This window comes from Phocoena phocoena, chromosome 15 (assembly GCF_963924675.1).
Source record: "Phocoena phocoena chromosome 15, mPhoPho1.1, whole genome shotgun sequence".
In the NCBI taxonomy this organism is placed as follows: domain Eukaryota; kingdom Metazoa; phylum Chordata; class Mammalia; order Artiodactyla; family Phocoenidae; genus Phocoena; species Phocoena phocoena.
Genome location: NC_089233.1, coordinates 30892490 through 30909272, shown reverse-complemented (window position 1 = coordinate 30909272; position 16783 = coordinate 30892490). Strand labels below are relative to the sequence as shown.

Sequence of the window (16783 nt, the reverse complement as noted above, 5' to 3'; positions counted from 1 at the left end):
AGAAAGGACAAGATGTTTACAATGATCTGACCCTGGGACATGGTTAAAAACACTTCCAGAAATGAAGCTCCCCCGTGAAAGCGCTGGCCGAGTGACCACTGACCCCAGGGACTTTGCACCTAGCTGGCCCAGGAAGCAGGGGTAGCTCTGTATCCACTACACTTTGAAGAGCCCGCTGGTTTCCTAGCCATTGGGACAGAGGCAGTGGAACCAACAACCCCACCAAGAACTGGCACATGGCCCTCCCCGGACACAGCTCCAAGCCCAGGCCCAGAGACTAACTGAGGCGGTCACACTTCACCCAAAGAACCTCCTCCTGCTGTCCCCAGGGCCTGTTTGCCCTAGTTCGTCAGGGATCAGGGGAGAGCCTGAACTAACAGATCAGGAGCTGTACCGTTTCTCTGCTGATGTTTGAATAAGCCCATCCACCCTGGCCCTCGGAGCTGCCGTGGTCGGGTCTGCAACCCTCACTCCTCCCTCCCGCCTTCTGCAAGTTCCTTGTATAATTGGAAGGCAGCTCGGAGCCTTGTCCACAACACAGAACACGGAAGAGAGCTCTCCAAGAAAACGGTTCCTGTGTGCTTTTGAGCATCTTCCTCCACTGGCCAGTGCCGGGGCTGGCGTCAGTCCAGGCATGGCCTCTGCTGGGGGCTTGCAGACCTGAATCTGAAGTGGGGATTACAGAGGTGCTCTGAGCAGCCCACCTTTCTGCCCCCACCAGGTACCTTCATCACAGAGGAACCTGGTTCCCCCCAGCCCTCCCCCAGACCGGCTTGTCTCAGCTCAGGATCTGCGCCAGGCTGCGAGGTCAGCTCCCTCACCCGCCCAGGGCCACACACTGGGGTGACGGTTCTCACTGGTTCCCAGGACTATGCCGTCCTGTGGCATCCTTCCTGGCTGAATTTTATACAATACTGTAATGATCTTTCAAAATGAAGAGTAGCAAATTAAAGTGATTTTATTGTTTCCTATTTTTCTGATTACTGTTTTCTCCTCGAGTTAAGTGAGTTGGTATCCTCTCAGATTCTGGGGGAAGAGCTCAGCCCTCTTGGACCTGAGGGGCCACTCGTTGTGACGCTGACGTTCCCACGACGTTGGGGGTTGCACTTTCCAACTGGCATCAACCCACCCTCCAGGCTTTTCTGCCCACTGGGTAAGGATCCAGTATTCCGTAGAAGCTTCCTTATGTATCAAAATGAGACAACTGAGTCTTACTCAGACTTGTCCCAACTTTCATGAGGTGAAGGGTGCACTGTTTCTCCGCCCTGCACAGGGCTGCCCTGGGTAGGTACCCCGAGGCCATCAGGCTGGGCCCCCTCGCCTACACTGTCACAATTCCCTCAACCTGCCTCCCCACCTCCAAAGACTTCAGACTTCGCGCCATCCTTCCCCTGCTGCGGTGGTCTTATCCTGGTCCAAGCTCCCCGGCCATGTATCCCACCTCTTCTCTCTTCAGGTATTCCCCAGCACCCGCCCCGCTCCCCGGGGGCCTCTGCAGCTGGGCTCCATGGTGGGGATGTCAGGTAATAGTAGGTAAGTAACATGCAGGCAGCAGCGGCTGATGCCTTACACGTGCTCGCAAAGCAGCAGCTTCTGTCGTTGGCAGGGAAGAGCCGGCTGCCAGGATTCAGATCCTGGTTCAGCTGCTGCTGACTGGCTGTGTGATGGAGGACGACTTCACCCCAGCCTCAGTTTGCTCGTCTGTCGAATGGGATTATAGTCCCTACTACACGTGTAACTTAACCGCGTTAACTTCAGTGAAGCACTTAGGACAGTGTGAGCTATCGCTAACTTAATCATCCCCAGAAACCCTGTAAGACGGGACTGTCAATCCTGCTTGACAGACGAGGATAAGTCATTCCCTCAGCCTTCTGCAGTTCCAGGACGGTAGACAACATCACAAGAAATGTAAACACGGTAGCTAAATGCTGAGCAAGAGGGAAGCAAAGAGGTTGCCCCAGGTCAGCGTGGGGCTGTTAAGAAAGCTTCCTCCTCCCCTTCCCCACCCCCTGCCCCCACCCCCTGCACTGCAGAAGCTGACCAGGTATTTAGCCCCGCGCTCTAGGGCTTAAGAAGCCTCAAGGGAAAGACCACTAGCAGCTACTGGCCGCTGGAAGGCCCATATAAAGCTCAGTGGGGAGCCTGAACTCGATCCCGAGGGAGGGGCCGGGGGAGGCCCATCTGTGTGACAAGGGTAGGTCTGTCTAGCTTCCGGGCAGGGAGTGACTGGAGGGCCAGCAAGAAACAAGTTTGGCAGACATTTGGGTGAGGCAAAGGTGGCTGCTTCCCTCTCCTGCCCAGACAGGGCCAACTCCGCCAGGCCTCCAGGCTCCCTTCCACATCTGCCCACCCCCCGCCCCCCTCACCCTGGCTACCACCAAACCCACCCTCCCTCCCTCGAGCCGCATGGCACCACATGTGTTTGGGGTTCAGTGCTTACTCCGGCCTTTCCCTAATCAGGTTCGATGGGCTGGTTATAATTTGTCCTAATGCACTCTGAAAATCTGTATATTTTTACAATAAAGATGTTCACCTCTGCATGCCCAAAGCCATTATCTACCTCCCGAGGGAAACGCTGGCCAAGGAGGACCTTCGCAGCCTCTTGTGCCCCCTGCATCTCCCTGCTGCACTCCTGGAAACCAAGAACCTGGGCTGCCTCCCCTCCCACTTCCCAACTTCCCTCCGTCTGGACCGCCCTTGGCCAGACTGCTTCTGCTCACACAGTACCAATTTAAATGCATCAGCAGTGCGTTTATCCACAGCTGACCACGTAAGTGGCATTTTCTACTGTCACGAAGCCACATCCCACTGCTAAGCTTGCCTACGCACGAGGATGGTGATTAAGGAAGAAGGGCTGATCCCATTTTCTTATTCATCCCCCAAAAAACCAGACTGCAAAGTAGAATGACTGTCAGCCTCCTCTGGGGAGACGCCCTTACCTGCTGGCTTCAAGGAAAAGCTCCCTGGCAACCAGATTCCCATTAACACATAACGCAGAGCCTCACGCAAAACAGACTTTACTGAGAGAAGGATGCTGGTGGGAGGAGACCTGCAGTCAGGAATCCGGATTCTGTGCCCAGCTCCGTCGCCAACACCGTCCGTCCTCCCAGAGCCTCCGGAGTTTCTGTAACTTGAGACTCTGTGCTTGAGTGGGGAAGGGTCCCTTCCAGCTCTGACTGAGAAAGATGTGGTCACCAGGAAGGACAGAGCAAGAGCCATTTACAAAGGAGTCTACACAGCGAGAGCCCAAAGTTTAGCTCAGAAGAGCAGATCCAACTCCCAGCCCGCTGGTGGGCTGGCAGGTCACAAGGAGCCCCAACCATGTGTCAAGGTGAGGACAGGGCACTGGAGACACCTGGGGGAGCAGGTGGAGGGAAGGTGCAGGCTCTCAACCTCCGGGAGCCTGCACGGGTCTCGGGAAGTGGCTCTGGAAGCATGGTCTGTACCCAACAGACGGATCTCCAGGAGCCACCTGGGGACAGACCATCCAAGGCTGGAGGGGAGAAGGCCACCGCGGGACAGCAGAAGGCAGAGGCAGGAGGACCCTTCGAGGGGCACGACAGGCCAGGAAATAGGATCAACTTCCTTAACTACGATGTTTCACTGCATACTGGAAACCAACACACTTACTTGCCTATTTAAAACAACTCCAGTGGTCATTTTGTGATGTATGAAAATATCAAATCACTGTGTTGTGCACAGGGAACTAACACAGTGTTGTAGGTCAGTTACACTTTAAACACACACACACACACCAGTAACAACTCCACCAGTTCTCAGCAAAATAGTTCTGGCCTTCCACCCCCTTGCAGAAATTTCCAGATTTAAGACACTGGATTAGGCCGTCATTGTCTTTCAAGGGCTCGCCTCCCTGCACTGACAAATGGACACTTGACTACATACAGGCCACATATTTCAAGACGTATTTCCCAGCTATTGCTATTTTTAAAACACAACTAAAGCCAGACCAAACCACAGCAAAGAAAATCCTAAGGATCTGTTTACTGGAAATATCTACAAAGGTTTGCAATGTCAGCAGCAAAGTGCAAACAGAGCTGGCTCTGGTGAGAACTTCAGTTATGAAATAAAAAAAAGAAAATCCTAAGCAGTTCTTCACACCAGTTTTCCAGAAAACCCCACCAAAGGTGTATTTCCCCTTCAACTTCTGGCTTTACCAGGCTGTCAGGAAGCAAACCACCTGCTGTTTTCTAGATGGATCCGGAGAAAAGTCTGGTCTTAAACAAAGAGCCTCCCCTCTCCACACTCCCCTCTCCCACCGCCATCCCCACTCCCACCCACCACCTCAGTGACGGGGCTGCTGAGCCAGGATCACTCAACCTGAAGACGGACAGAAAGGACCAGCCTTCGAAGAGAGTTACGTTTCGCCTCTGAGCACGTCGCTGCCAGATGGAGGACTCCGGGCTCCCAGACACCCAGCTGTGACACCTCCTGCTGCAAAGGTACCAACCTCCCCCCACTCCCCGCCCCTCCCAGCCCCCTGAACAACCAGCTGAGAACCAGAAAGAAAAGCCTGCTCTGCCCAGGGCCGAGGAGAGACACAAGGGGGCCGCTTGGGCGGGAATTCCTCCCGGGAAAACACGCAGGGTCCATGTCACTACCCAGAGGGCCAGATCTGGGGATTTTGAGCCTTCCTCCAGGGATGAGGGGCTGTGGGCTGGGGAAGACCACCCGACCCAGTCCCGGGTGGGGCTCGGACAGACCCTCCACTCAGCCACTAGCGGGCGCCTCTCCTTTTTCAATGCTTTTAATGCTTTTCAGATGGTGAGAGGCTGTGCTGGTGGCCGAGAGCACCCCACACCCCTTCCTTCAGGAGACACTTGAAAGGGACCAAGCTCCCCCCTTGAAGCCCCATCTCAAGCGGTAGAATGTCCTCTCCAGTTTGGTCCTGCCTCCGGCCCCAGAGTCTCCCCCAAGCCCTGGGGAAGGGGCGCCTCTGGCCTCTCCTAGGAGCTGACGATGTGGCCGGACCAGGTCTCGTGCTTGGTGCCCGGCGCCAGGTGGGTGATGACCACCTCCACGGCCTGCAGCTTCTCGTTCTTGGGCGGGATGGAGCACATCTTATAGGTGACCTCATCGCCTTCCACGGGGACGTACTCCCCCTCCACGCTGTGGGGTGGGGAGAGAGCACTCAGGGCCGGCACTCAGAGAAGCCAGGACACCAGCCCTCGCAGAGGAACTGCCGCCCTGCCCTGCCACCAGGGGGCACCACCATGGCCCTCTGGTCGTGGCTAAGGAGCCCCACACCCAATCAGCTCCTTCCCTGGGACCTCGGTTGCTGAGACGGAGATGGATCCCCACCCCCTGGGGATGCTCACATGGCATGTTAAACGAGGGCACCTTGGGCCTGATGGAGGGAACAGCGGGGAAAGGCAGTCTGAGCCCGAGTTGGGGGATGGCCCGGGTGAGGGTTTCCTGAGCAGCACCCCGACCCCCTGACCCGTCCAGGAGTCCCAGAAACCAGGCTACACCTCTGCTGTTCAACTCCTCAGAACCCCAGTGAGCTTTCCAGAAAGTCCATTTCCCTTACTTTCTATGGGACATGAGTCACCATCTCACCCGTGATAGGGAGGTGCCCAGCTTGATGTCCCCTTGATGAGACCCCAGGAGGAAAATCCCCTTCAGATCCTGAGCACCAAGACCAGCCAGCTCCCCCGGAACTGGTTTGCCTTGACTGAAGAATAACATCACAGATGGTGCTGCCCTCTTTGATTTGGCCACCAGGAAGCTCAGGAATAAACATGTAGCCCACTTCTAGCAGTGGAACTAGGCATCAAAGTATCCCCATCTTTCTTATCTGCCCCCCAACCCCATGCTTTCCTTTCTAATTTTTTTGGTGCACTGTGTGTATCCTTGTCAACCACTACAAATCCTTTCTGGAAAGAGGCAGTGTGGAGATACATGTCTACATCCACGTATGATTCATACATATGTGGAAGGCATTGCTCTAGCGTCATCCTCATGTCTACGCTGTACAGGGGGGTCTACTGAAGACCCGGCGTGTAAGAATGTTGGGGGAGGGTCAGAAGGGATAACTCTCCCATCCCAGCAGACATGTGCAACAGGATCCTAATTTCAAAAACATGGTTTCTATGTAGACAAGGTCTGCTGTGTGGGGTAAGGACTTTGCCTGCCACAGTCGGAAAGACTGGGGAGCTGCCGCTGAGGTCAAGGGTTGGGGTGCGGGTCGGGGTGCCAATCGGATCCTCACAGATCTGCAGCCTGCTTAGAAGATCAGAAGTGAAGCACAGGCTGCTGGACGCCTTCCAGCCCCAAGACCAAGGACGTTTGGGCTCCACCCTGGGTCCCCCCCACTGCCCGCCCCAGGGTTTCCAGACACTCAGGAAGGAAGGACGTCCGTGAGCAAGTGGCAGGAGGAAGGGTCCAGCCCCAAACTTCCTTCCTGGAACAGAGCGTAGGCAGCCCCCCGCCTCACCAGCCTGCTTCCCCCGAGGAAGTGCAGGAGCCCAGCCGCCAGGTGAAACATAGCTCCCCAGACCCACAGGGACGCCCCTCCCCAGCCACCAGACCCACACGGGCACTCAGACCCACCCCAAGCAGATCTCAACTCACACACGCGCACACGCAGTCGCCTGCAGCCTGACACACTGCCACCACCACCACGGGCTCACGACCCCACCACTGACCACTGTCACACACAGACCACAAGCAGAGTCACACACACCTGGCTGCACAACCATCATCATAGCCGGCGCCCAGGAGAGTCACACGCTCTCCCTGCCTCCTCGGGGCCACGGCAGCACCCACCCCAGACCCAGCGCACCCAGACTGGCCGCTGACTTACTCGGAGATGTGCAGGAAGATGTCAGGGCCGCCGTCGGCCGGGGTAATGAAGCCGTGGCCCTTGGACCGACAGAAGCATTTGCAGACTCCTTTGTAGATAGGGCCCTGTGAAGCCCGCACCGTCCTGCCAGAGAGAGGAGAAAGCGTGAGCGGCCCCCGCCAGCCCTCCAGAACAGCCCCCGGCTCCCCGGGCACACCCAGCTCATCCCAGTGCCCACCCACGCTGTGCCCCAGGGAGTCCTGGCCGGGGCCACCATGTACAGCTGTGCAGGTTGTGCACTGCACGACTCTGGGAGCCATTCACAGAGACCCTGGTGACAATGACTCTCTGAATGACGCTGGCAGAGTTTTCTCAGGCCTCAGTCTCCCCCTGACTAAAAGCTCTCTGCGCATCCCTCTCTCCGAAGGCTATTAGCAGCAGCAGCTAGCAGCAGCCTCCACTCGTTGGCCTGAGCTCTGCATCTCCCAGGCACCGTGTGGGTCCCCTGCGGCACCGTGGCCACCCTGCTACTGTCCCCCTTTTGCAGCCGATGAAGTCAAGGGCTCACGGGGGAAGAGGCCTGTGTGTCGTTAAAGCCTGACGATTTAAGACCCCAGCGATTTCCCACCCCGGCCATCCCCAATCCTTGCCCCCAGCTCGTGACAGCCTCAAGTGGGCCTGGAGCAGCGCCGTACAGTTTACGAGGCGCCTGCCCAGTTTCTCACCATCAGCCCTTTCCCAATCCCAAGTCTCCCATCTGACAGACAGGGACATGAGGCTCTCTGGACCCTGCAGGCGACCTGTCTCAGGAAGCCTGACACTCACGCTGAGAAGGTCCTTGTCCGGCGAGTGGGCAGTGGGCTCGGGACCACGTTGCCCCGAAGCGGGGATGGTGAGCGGTCTCGGGCCTGTTGGGTATCCAGCAGCCCGGCCGAGGACTGGTGGGTGGGGTGCTGTGATGGGGGAGGAGGCTCAGATGACATGGCCGACCTGGAGAGGGACAGGGGCTCTCAGGGGCTCACGCCTTGCAAGGACAGGCCCCCCGGATGCCTCCCCACCCCAGCATCTGCCATCTGAGACTCATTCTTCTGGCTGTGGAATGCAGGCTCGAGGCTCACTCAGCGTGGAGGTCACCTGCTCCAGAAACAAGCCCGGCTCACTCCAGCCGGGGCAGGCGCCTGGTCTGGGCTCCTGCAGCTGCCGTGGGCCTCCCGCTATCATTGCTCTGTACGGAAATGCCAGGTCGCATCACTGACAAGGACACCATTGGCCCCCTCTATGTTCCCAGTGCCCAGCACAGACCCTGGCACACGCCGGGCCAGGCGTGGTAAATCCTTGTGGAAGGAAGGAAAGGAGGGAGGGCGGGAGCAGGGAGGCAGGCAGGCAGGGCGGGCGGGGATGCTTTCAATGCCAACCACCTATATGAGGACTCCAGCCACTCATCAGACATTTCCTGGCCCCGGCTAAGTGCCGGACACTGTGGGGAAGGCAGAGGCAAAAAAGGGACCAACACTCAAGTGTTCGTCCAGGAAACTCCAGGACACAAACCAAAGAAGGCTCAGACCCCAAGTCAGGCCTGCATCCAGGAGAGGGAAGCCCGGCAGGTAAGTGTGTGGGACCCCGAGGGGCAGGGGCATTTCAAAGACAGCATCTCCACCAGGCCCCTTACTCAGATCCAGGCCTTAAAGTTAATTTCCACACAGCCTGAGTCTCCAGTTGCTGCTAAGAAATCGAATTCCCTCCGTGACCCCTAACATGCATCAGAGGCCGGGGGCAGACCCAGCTGGAGGGGCTGGAGGGAGCGGACTCCATAGTCCCTGCCTCGCTCTGGCAGCTGTGTCAAGAGCAGCACGTGGCCGCTGTGCCCAACACACTGGCGGCCTTGCCTCAAGGCCACGAGGAGAGAGCAAAGCCCAGCAGCCAAAGGACCTTGGCTGAGTCCTTTCCCCTCTCTGGGATCAATTTTCCCATCTGCACGGTGGGGCAGCTGGGTGGGCATCATTCAGCACCTGCTCAGGGAGGGGGATGGGGACTCAAGGTGGAGCAGAGCCGGGCCCTGTGGCCCCAGGACAGTGGAGGAGGCCGACTCGGACATCACCCCCGTTCACAGGGCAGCCCTGCTGGGTTCTGTGTGGTTCACATGGGGTTTTCAAATTTAAAATATGAGATATCTTTTAAACATCCCAGGAGTTTGCTCCAAAACCTAGGTTTCTAACTAGTTTGAAAAAACTAGCAGCTCTGACAGCCCGGAGCCTCCAGTCCACCAGCCCTGCCCCACGCGCCTGGTCGATAGCAATTACGCAGCCCCAGGGCACCAGTTTTCAACCTGCATCCTCCAGGGAAAGGGCCGCCTCCTTCCCCCAAAGGACGAAACCTCTCCCTCCATTGTCCCCACAGTCCCCCCGCAGTCCCCCACACTCCCCTTTCAGGACTCGCTCCCTCTGGCTGGGATGGGAGAGGGCCGCCTGGCTTCCCGGGGGAAGTGACATAGCTACCTCCTGACCCTTCTCTCAGCTGCAGCCGCAGCCAGCCCAGAAAGGCCCCGGCTCCTTGGCCAGGGGTCAGGGCTCCAGCATGACCCACCAGTACAGGTCATAGAGCCCTAGAATGTTCAATCCCTGGGGTTCTGGGAAGGGGGCCAGCCCAGAGAAGGGAAAGCCCCACGCAGGACAGCAGGTGGGACCACTGCGTCCTGGTGACACCAGGGTGAGGCGGGGAAGTGCCCTCCCCTGCATCCACAATCTCCCTCTTTCCCCTGATGTCAGGCATATCTGACTTCAAATCCCACCCTGCCGGCTGTGTGATCTTGGGCAAGTTACTTAACCTCTCTGGACCTTGGTTTCTGCATGAGGAAAATGGGGATTTTAATAGTTCTGACTTCACACCATTGCCATGAAGTTGAAATGAAACAATACATGTTAGGCACTCTGCATACCCTCCACCCAGAACAAGTGAGCATTAAGTGTCAGCTACCATTGTTGTTATAACTGTCATCATAAAGTCATTCAACAAATATGTGCCCGGTGTCAGGCCCTGTTCATGGCACTAGAGACACGGCTGAATTTGGAGCCAGAGAAGAAACAGGTCAATAAATATACAAACAAAATCATTACAGGTGGTTCCCTGGTGGCCTAGTGGTTAGGATTCCAGGCTTTCATTGCCATGGTCCAGGTTCAATCCCTGGTAGGGGAACTGAGATCCCACAAGCTGCGTGGTGTGGCCAAAAAATAAATAACCATTACAGACTGCTGAAAGGGCTGATAAGAAATACATAGAGAGACATAAAAAGTAGCAGGGTTGGGGTGCCACTCTAATGAGGGTGCAGGCTGGGTCCCGTACAGTAAGAAAGAGTGGACCATTTACAAAACAGAGAGAGGCTCTTCCAGGTGTGGGAAACAGCCTGTGCAAAGGCTCTGAGGTTGGCAAGGGCAGGTGTGACTGAAGGCCAGCAAGGAGACTGGGGGCAGGGGGATGTCCGGGGCACTGGGGAAGGAGGGGTGAGAGGTGAGAGGCAGGTTGGGTTGGAGGGCATCACCATCATCCCCATGTGTCTTCATTCTTCACATCCATGTCTGTCTGACTGTCACCATGTCCCCTGCCAGGGCTACCTCCCCCTGGGTTAATGAAGCAGGCCCAAACTGGGGTCCCCCTTCTCTACCCCAGCCCCCTTGACTCCCCTAGTATACCCAGTCCAGCAGAGATGCTAATGGAAGCCCACCGTCGTGAGCGGGGAGCAACCTGAAGGCAGCATGGAGTCCCTCCACGTCCTAGGGCCCTGCACTGGGGCTGGGACAGAGCAGGGTCTTAACCAGCATTAAGGACCCAAAGGCCCCGCTGGAGTTCATGTGTGCTTGTGTGCTCGGTGCCTTGCACAGTCGAGCAGCAGCAAGGGGCGCCACGCATGCGTACCTGGCAGTGGGAGAAACTGAGGCATGGGGGGCACCAGAGCCTCCCGGAGTGGGAACAGGAAGGTAAGTGCCGGCCTGGGAGACTCAGGAGCCTTAACCACCACCCTGCCCGCCTCCCCTGGGCCATCAGAGCTGAAAGCAGCTGGGGCAGCTGGAGCAGGCCTGGACAAGAGCCAGCCCGCCCCCAGGGGCCTGCGTGGGGAGGGGGAGCGGCATGGGGGAGGGGGCAGGGAGAAGGAGTGCATGGCCTCTGTGTGGGGAGGCCTGGGTTAAAGTCCAGCTGTAAGGAAAACAGCTGGGGGAGGGGGGAGCCAGTAGCCCAGGAGCCAGCTCTGGGGCCCACTGCTGCCCTCCAACACACAGATGGGGGGTGTGCAGCAGTCACCCCCCCACCCTCATCCCCACCCACCGGTGCTTCCAACCAGCAACTGCTCTCCCAGCAACACCAGGGGAGCCTTGGAACTGACCCTGGAGGAGGCAGGGCCCACCCGCTGCCACTAGCCCCCCTCCTGGACCCCCCTCAATTCCCTACAGCTGCAGGGCATTTGCAAACAGGCAACTGAGGCTCAGTCTGCTAGGAGGCTCTAGGCCAGACCTGGGACGGGCCTCAGGGCTGCAGCAAACTCAGACGGAATGTCACGCCCAAGGCACGCCACGGCTGCTGAGCTGTGTGCACACCTGTGTGTGTACATGTGCGTAAATGCGTATGGCTGTGTGTGCACGGGACTGTATGGGCGTATTTGGCTCTGCTCACATGTGTGGTGTATGTGCACACGTGTGTGTCTGAAGCCAGGCGCACACGTGGATGCACACCTGTCACTGCCTGTGTATGCACATCAGTGGACGGGGCAAGGCCACCCCACCCCCGGCACCAGCAGGGCCTTTACCCTGGGAAAGGGCAGGAAGGGGGCCTCAGCCCAAAATAGCCTGGGAATTTTCCACAGGCCCTGCATGTCCTCCTGGAAGGTTCAGAGAGTTCAGCTGGGCACCAGGCTCTGGTCTTCCTGACCCTTCTTCCACCCACCCACATATCAAGGGACTGGAGACCCAATCCTGCAGAGCTCCTGCTAACCCCCTCCCCTCCTCTCGGCCTCAAACCCCACCAATCGTATCAAGGACAAGTCTGTCTTGAGCCAAGTAGCCAGTTGCTGACTCCAGGGAGGGGATCCTTGGCAGTGCTATCCGTCATTTACACTTTAGTGAGAAGGAGTTTGCAGTTCATTCCACAAGGCTCCATTGTTGGTAGCTTTCAGACGCTTGAGGGCAGGGAGATGGAGGGGAAAGAGCTGAGTTCAAGTTGGGAGCTTCATTCTCAGCATGGTTCTCAGCAAAGCCAGATCTCTCCAAGCCTACTCTGAAAAATGGGGTGTCGAGCCTTCCATGGGTTTCTGGATGGGGGAGGCCAGGGCTGGGCACCATGTTCTGACACCTCCCAGGTGTCTGGCAGGTGGGGATGACTACTAGCCCACATGAAGGGAACAGGACAGGACACTGGAGAAAGTCGGTGCTAAAATGGAGATGCTGAAGATGGGGGCGGAGTCCCAGATTCTGCATTTCTAAGGAGTTCCCCCCAGCAAGGTAGATGCTGGTCAACCGACACAGAGTAGTACACACAAAAGAGTAGTGCGGGTTACCGGGTTATCGGCCTTGCCCACCTCTCAACCAGCATGAGGGTGGAGGGAAATTTTTTGTGGGGGGGAGCTCCAGATGAGTCACAAAGTCACCTTAGTACACCCAGGTTCCTCGTCTGCAGCAGAGACGCCTCCCTTCCCTTCTCAGCCTCCAGCCCAGCTAAGCCCCAGCCCCGCAGAACCAAGAGCACGTGGGCCGAGGGGCTGGGTGAGCCAGCGGAGGCTGGACAGTGGGGTCCCAGGAAGCAGGAGAGGCCCATGAGGAGCCCGAGGCGGGCTTGGGCCACAATCCCCTCCATTGTTCGGGGGAGAGTGGGGCTCAGGCGAGGGAGGCGGGGAATAGAGCGAGGATAGAGGGGAGGGGGAAAGGGGGAAAGGAAGGGGGCGGGGACTCAAGGGGCGGGGATTCAGAGAGCGCCGAGGCCAGGGGGTGGGGCGGGGAGTCAGTGGGGAGGGAGCGGAGTTGAGGAAAGTGGGGAATCAAGTGGAGGGGGCGCAAGGGCGGGGCGGCGTGGCTGGACCCTGCAGCGCCAGCAGCAGGGAGAAATACGAACTCGGCGCGGAGGGTGCAGCCCGCGATGCCGGCGTCCGGGGAGGGGGAGCAAGCCCAGCCGGGAACTGCTCGGCCGCCCCAGAGTGCTGGGAAGAGGCCAGAAACCCGAGGGCCAGCGACCGGGAAGAAGAGGCGCCCCTCCAGCACTGCCCCCCGTTAGCGCTCCCGAACACGCCCGCCCCGCCCAGGACCCTGCGCCCGCCGGCTCCCAGCATGGGCAGTCCTCCTGGGAGGAGCCCAAGCCCTTGTTCGTAACTAGGGGCCTACTCCGCACCCCATCACCCCCACGTCCAGCCCTCCTGTATTCCATTCTCGCCTCCATTCTCCCAGGGCTTCGGTCAGACCTGAGTCTCAGGCCTAACTCTGCACTCCACTCCCTCTGTGACCCCTGGCAAGCGACGTCACCGCTCGCTGCCTCAGTTTGCCCATCTGTCAAATGGGACAGTCCTGGTGCAGCCTCCCAGCCCGGCGGACGTCGTGCGGAGGATGTTGTGCAGGGGGTACCAGATACAAAGGCTCGGAAACAATGGTGGAGCCGCTAACGACAGAACTGTCAGGCCTAGGGCCATCTAGAATAATCCCTCCCATTCCTGTCCCTGCTGATGGGACACAAACCAAATGCCCTGACTTTGCCACTCGGTGAGACAAAGACCCACCCTCGTCCCCGCCCAGGACCCAAAGCCCGGCGCTGGGCCTGGCTCAGCTCATTGCGAGCATCTACTCCGGGCTGGGCTGGGCGGCGCTACAGGCCCCAGTTCCGGCTCTGCAGGGGGCGGGGGTGGGGGGAGGGAGTGACAAACACGGCAGCTTTGAGAACGGCGGTCATCGAGTCCGCCCGGGGAAGGCGAGCACAGAGGGGGCTTGGAGGAGGCCCCTGGCCCCGAGGAGGCAGCGGCTGCTTCGAGTCCTAAAGGCGGAGTGGGGAAGTTTTTCCTGGGACCTGCAGGGGCAAAGGCCCAGGGGGAGGGAGGACGGACGGCAGAAAGAGGCTGGGAGGGTCTCGGGGGAAGATAATAGAAAGCTCTGTTGAAAAGTTTCAGACTTGACCGACAATGGGGGCATCAGTGGACGATTTTAAGCCGGGGGTTGATCTGAACCTGTTTTTACAAGTCCTCCCTGGGTTCAGGGTGGCGAACGCATTGGAGGGGCAAGACTCCTCCAATGAGGGAGTGAAGAGACCAAGAAATATCCAAAAAGCCAGTAAAAAATGTTAACAGTAGCTAACGTTCCTCCCCGCACTGGGTCAGCCATGTCCTTTTATTCTCACTCACCCCGTTATGATAGGAAAAGTTACATCCCCAGTCTACGGATGGGGAGACGGAGGCTCAGAGAAGCCTCCTATTTTGCAGTGAGATACCCCCGCCTGTGGGAACGGAGATCGTGCCTGGAGGGGCTTATCTCCTGTCCCCCACCTCCAATACACCCATCCACTCCAACCCCAGATAAGCTGTGGGGACCAGGGGCTTCCTTGTTAGAAATCAATACAAAACAAAAAACCGTTGCATTTCCGGCCTGCAAACTTGGTCTGCCAGTGAGGCTGTCGGGAGGGAGCCTGTGGGCGCAGAAGAAGTTTCTCGGCAAGGCCTCTGGGGCCCCTCATCCAGACGCAAACACACCGGGCGAGCGCCAGGCAGCTCCTCCTCCCCAGACGCGGCCAATCGTCCGGCGCCAGGATACCCCCAGCCCACCTCCCCGTCAAGCCTGGCCGACGTCCCACCACTGAGCCCACAGCTGGTGCGGCCAGGCCTGGCTGGGGGCTGTCTCCACCTCCCCGAGCGGCGCCCCCCACCCCCGCCGCGCTTCGCCCCAGCGCACCGCAAGCCACCCCATCCTGCTCCAGCCCACAGGCGAAACCAGGGGGAGGGTGGGGGCGGGCGGGGGCGGGACGAGGAGGAGGGGAGGTTTTTTTCCGCTAGAAGAAAACAGGTGGGCAGGCGGGAAATGCAACCCGACGTCCGCCTCACATCCCTCCAGCTGCTGCCACACCCACCATTCTCCAGAGGGGGATGAGTAACCCGCGCTCCCCAAATAGGCCAAGGCGGCCCGGGTATTTCCTAGGGGCCTAGAGAGACCCAGCCTGGGGCCCTCTGCCGGCGAGCTGGAAGACCCTGCAGAGGGGGCGGTGAATGGGGGCAGCGGAGGCCGAAGAGGCCGAGGTCCCATCCCGGAGGTTCCTGGGCCTCCCTCGGGGCGGGGACACCACACCACACCCCTCCTGGGGTCCCCGGAGAAGCTCCCTACCTGACGATCCACTCCGCTCAGCCAGCTGCTCTGCTCGAACTGCGGGAACTGAGCCGGGGAGGGGGCGCGGTTCGCGGGGCGGGCTCGCCGCGTCCCCGCCCCTGACCCCGCCCCCAGGAGCTTTCAGCCAATGGGACTGCGGTCTGGAGCAGGGGCGGGGCGGGCGGGAGCACAGCCCCGGCGGGATCTTTGTGTCCTCGCGCGCGACTGGCGGGATCGCCGGGCGCATGGCCTTGTGGGGGGGGAGGGAGACCCGGCTTCAAACTCCCCTGAAAAGGGAGAGAATCTGGTCTTCGCGCCCGAACAGGTTCCTCCCCTAGACAACGGCGTCGGGTCTGGTCCCCCACCTGACCTTAGCTCCAGAAACCGGACGGCCCAGGGGCACCTCCGTTTTAGCGCGAAGAAAGAGATCTAGGAATGACAAGAAGGAATGAAGAGAGCGGCCGAAGGGAGGAAAAGAAAACCCAAAAAATGCAAAGAAAGAAAGAACAAAAAAACGAGGGAAATCTGTTGATTTCGTTCTTTTTGTTTGTGTTTTGCTCTTAATTTCCACTCCCTCCTTGAGTCCTCTGTGTCTGCAGGGGTTTTTTTTAAATTAATTTTTATTGGAGTATGGTTGCTTTACAATGTTGTGTTAGTTTCTACTGTCCAGCAAAGCGAATCAGCTATACGTATACATACATCCCCTCTTTTTTGGATTTCCTTCCCATTTAGGTCACCACAGAGCACTGAGTAGAGTTCCCTGTGCCATACAGCAGGTTCTCATTAGTTATCTATTTTATACATAGTATCAATAGTGTATATATGTCAATCCCAATCTCCCAATTCATCCCACCCCCCCTTTTTTCTTTTTTTTTTTAATTAATTTCGAACTCATAGGAGAGGAAACCGAGGCACGAGAGGTGACCCACCCCCTCACACACAGCAAGTCGGGAGCAGCCTCTGAAAGGGAACCCAGCCCTGGACCCAGGCTCAGGCTGGTAGTTGAGGGGCGGGAAGGGGGGAGGGATCCTGTAACTGTCCTGGGATAACAGGGTCCAGGAGTGGGGACAGCACGGGTGTCCCTCCTGGAACTCACCAGTTCTGCTTGCTCTTGTATGCAGATAGGTTAGGGGTCCCCGGAGAAAGAACCAGGCATGGCTTTCTTGACATAAGAGGAGCCATTTTTGGCCTAAGCCATTTTGTGATCTAAGCCCAGCCACAATGTTTGTCCTTTAACAGGGCTCAATAATTAATGATCTTCAGGGAAGTGAGGGAATGCAGGAACAAAGGAAAAGTAGTCAAGAAACAAGAGTTCAGTGATAGAACAGTTGTAGTTCCTCCTCAAGGGAATGATGATGTTGACCCTCCTGACCTCAATCAACTAAAACTTGGACTCTGTCGACCTTTGTCCCAATTCTGGGCTGAATTCTCTGCTCAATCCCCTTCCTGAATAGGGGATTAAAACTTCCCCAGTTTGGGGAATTCCCTGGTGGTCCAGTGGTTAGGACTTGGCACTCTCACTGCGGGGGGCCCCAGGTTCGATCCCTGGTCAGGGAACTAAAATCCCATAAGCTGTGTGGCCAAAGAAAAACTTCCCCAATTTTGCTGTTGGGGAGACACTGCTTTGGGAAAGATCCCAGGTGTTCTTACTTGCTGCCAGTAATGA

General features: G+C 57.9%; 1 protein-coding gene across 1 annotated transcript; it reads right to left on the bottom strand.

Moving 5' to 3' along the window:
* Positions 1–4751: 4751 nt before the first annotated feature.
* Positions 4752–15178, bottom strand: CARHSP1 (calcium regulated heat stable protein 1). Its single transcript, XM_065892733.1, has 4 exons — positions 15136–15178; positions 7628–7792; positions 6824–6946; positions 4752–5127 (listed from the first exon to the last, which is right to left on the bottom strand). Exons 2-4 carry the CDS (start codon positions 7783–7785, stop codon positions 4965–4967), a joined length of 444 nt encoding a protein of 147 aa, XP_065748805.1. The 5' UTR covers positions 7786–7792; positions 15136–15178; the 3' UTR covers positions 4752–4964.
* Positions 15179–16783: the final 1605 nt, after the last annotated feature.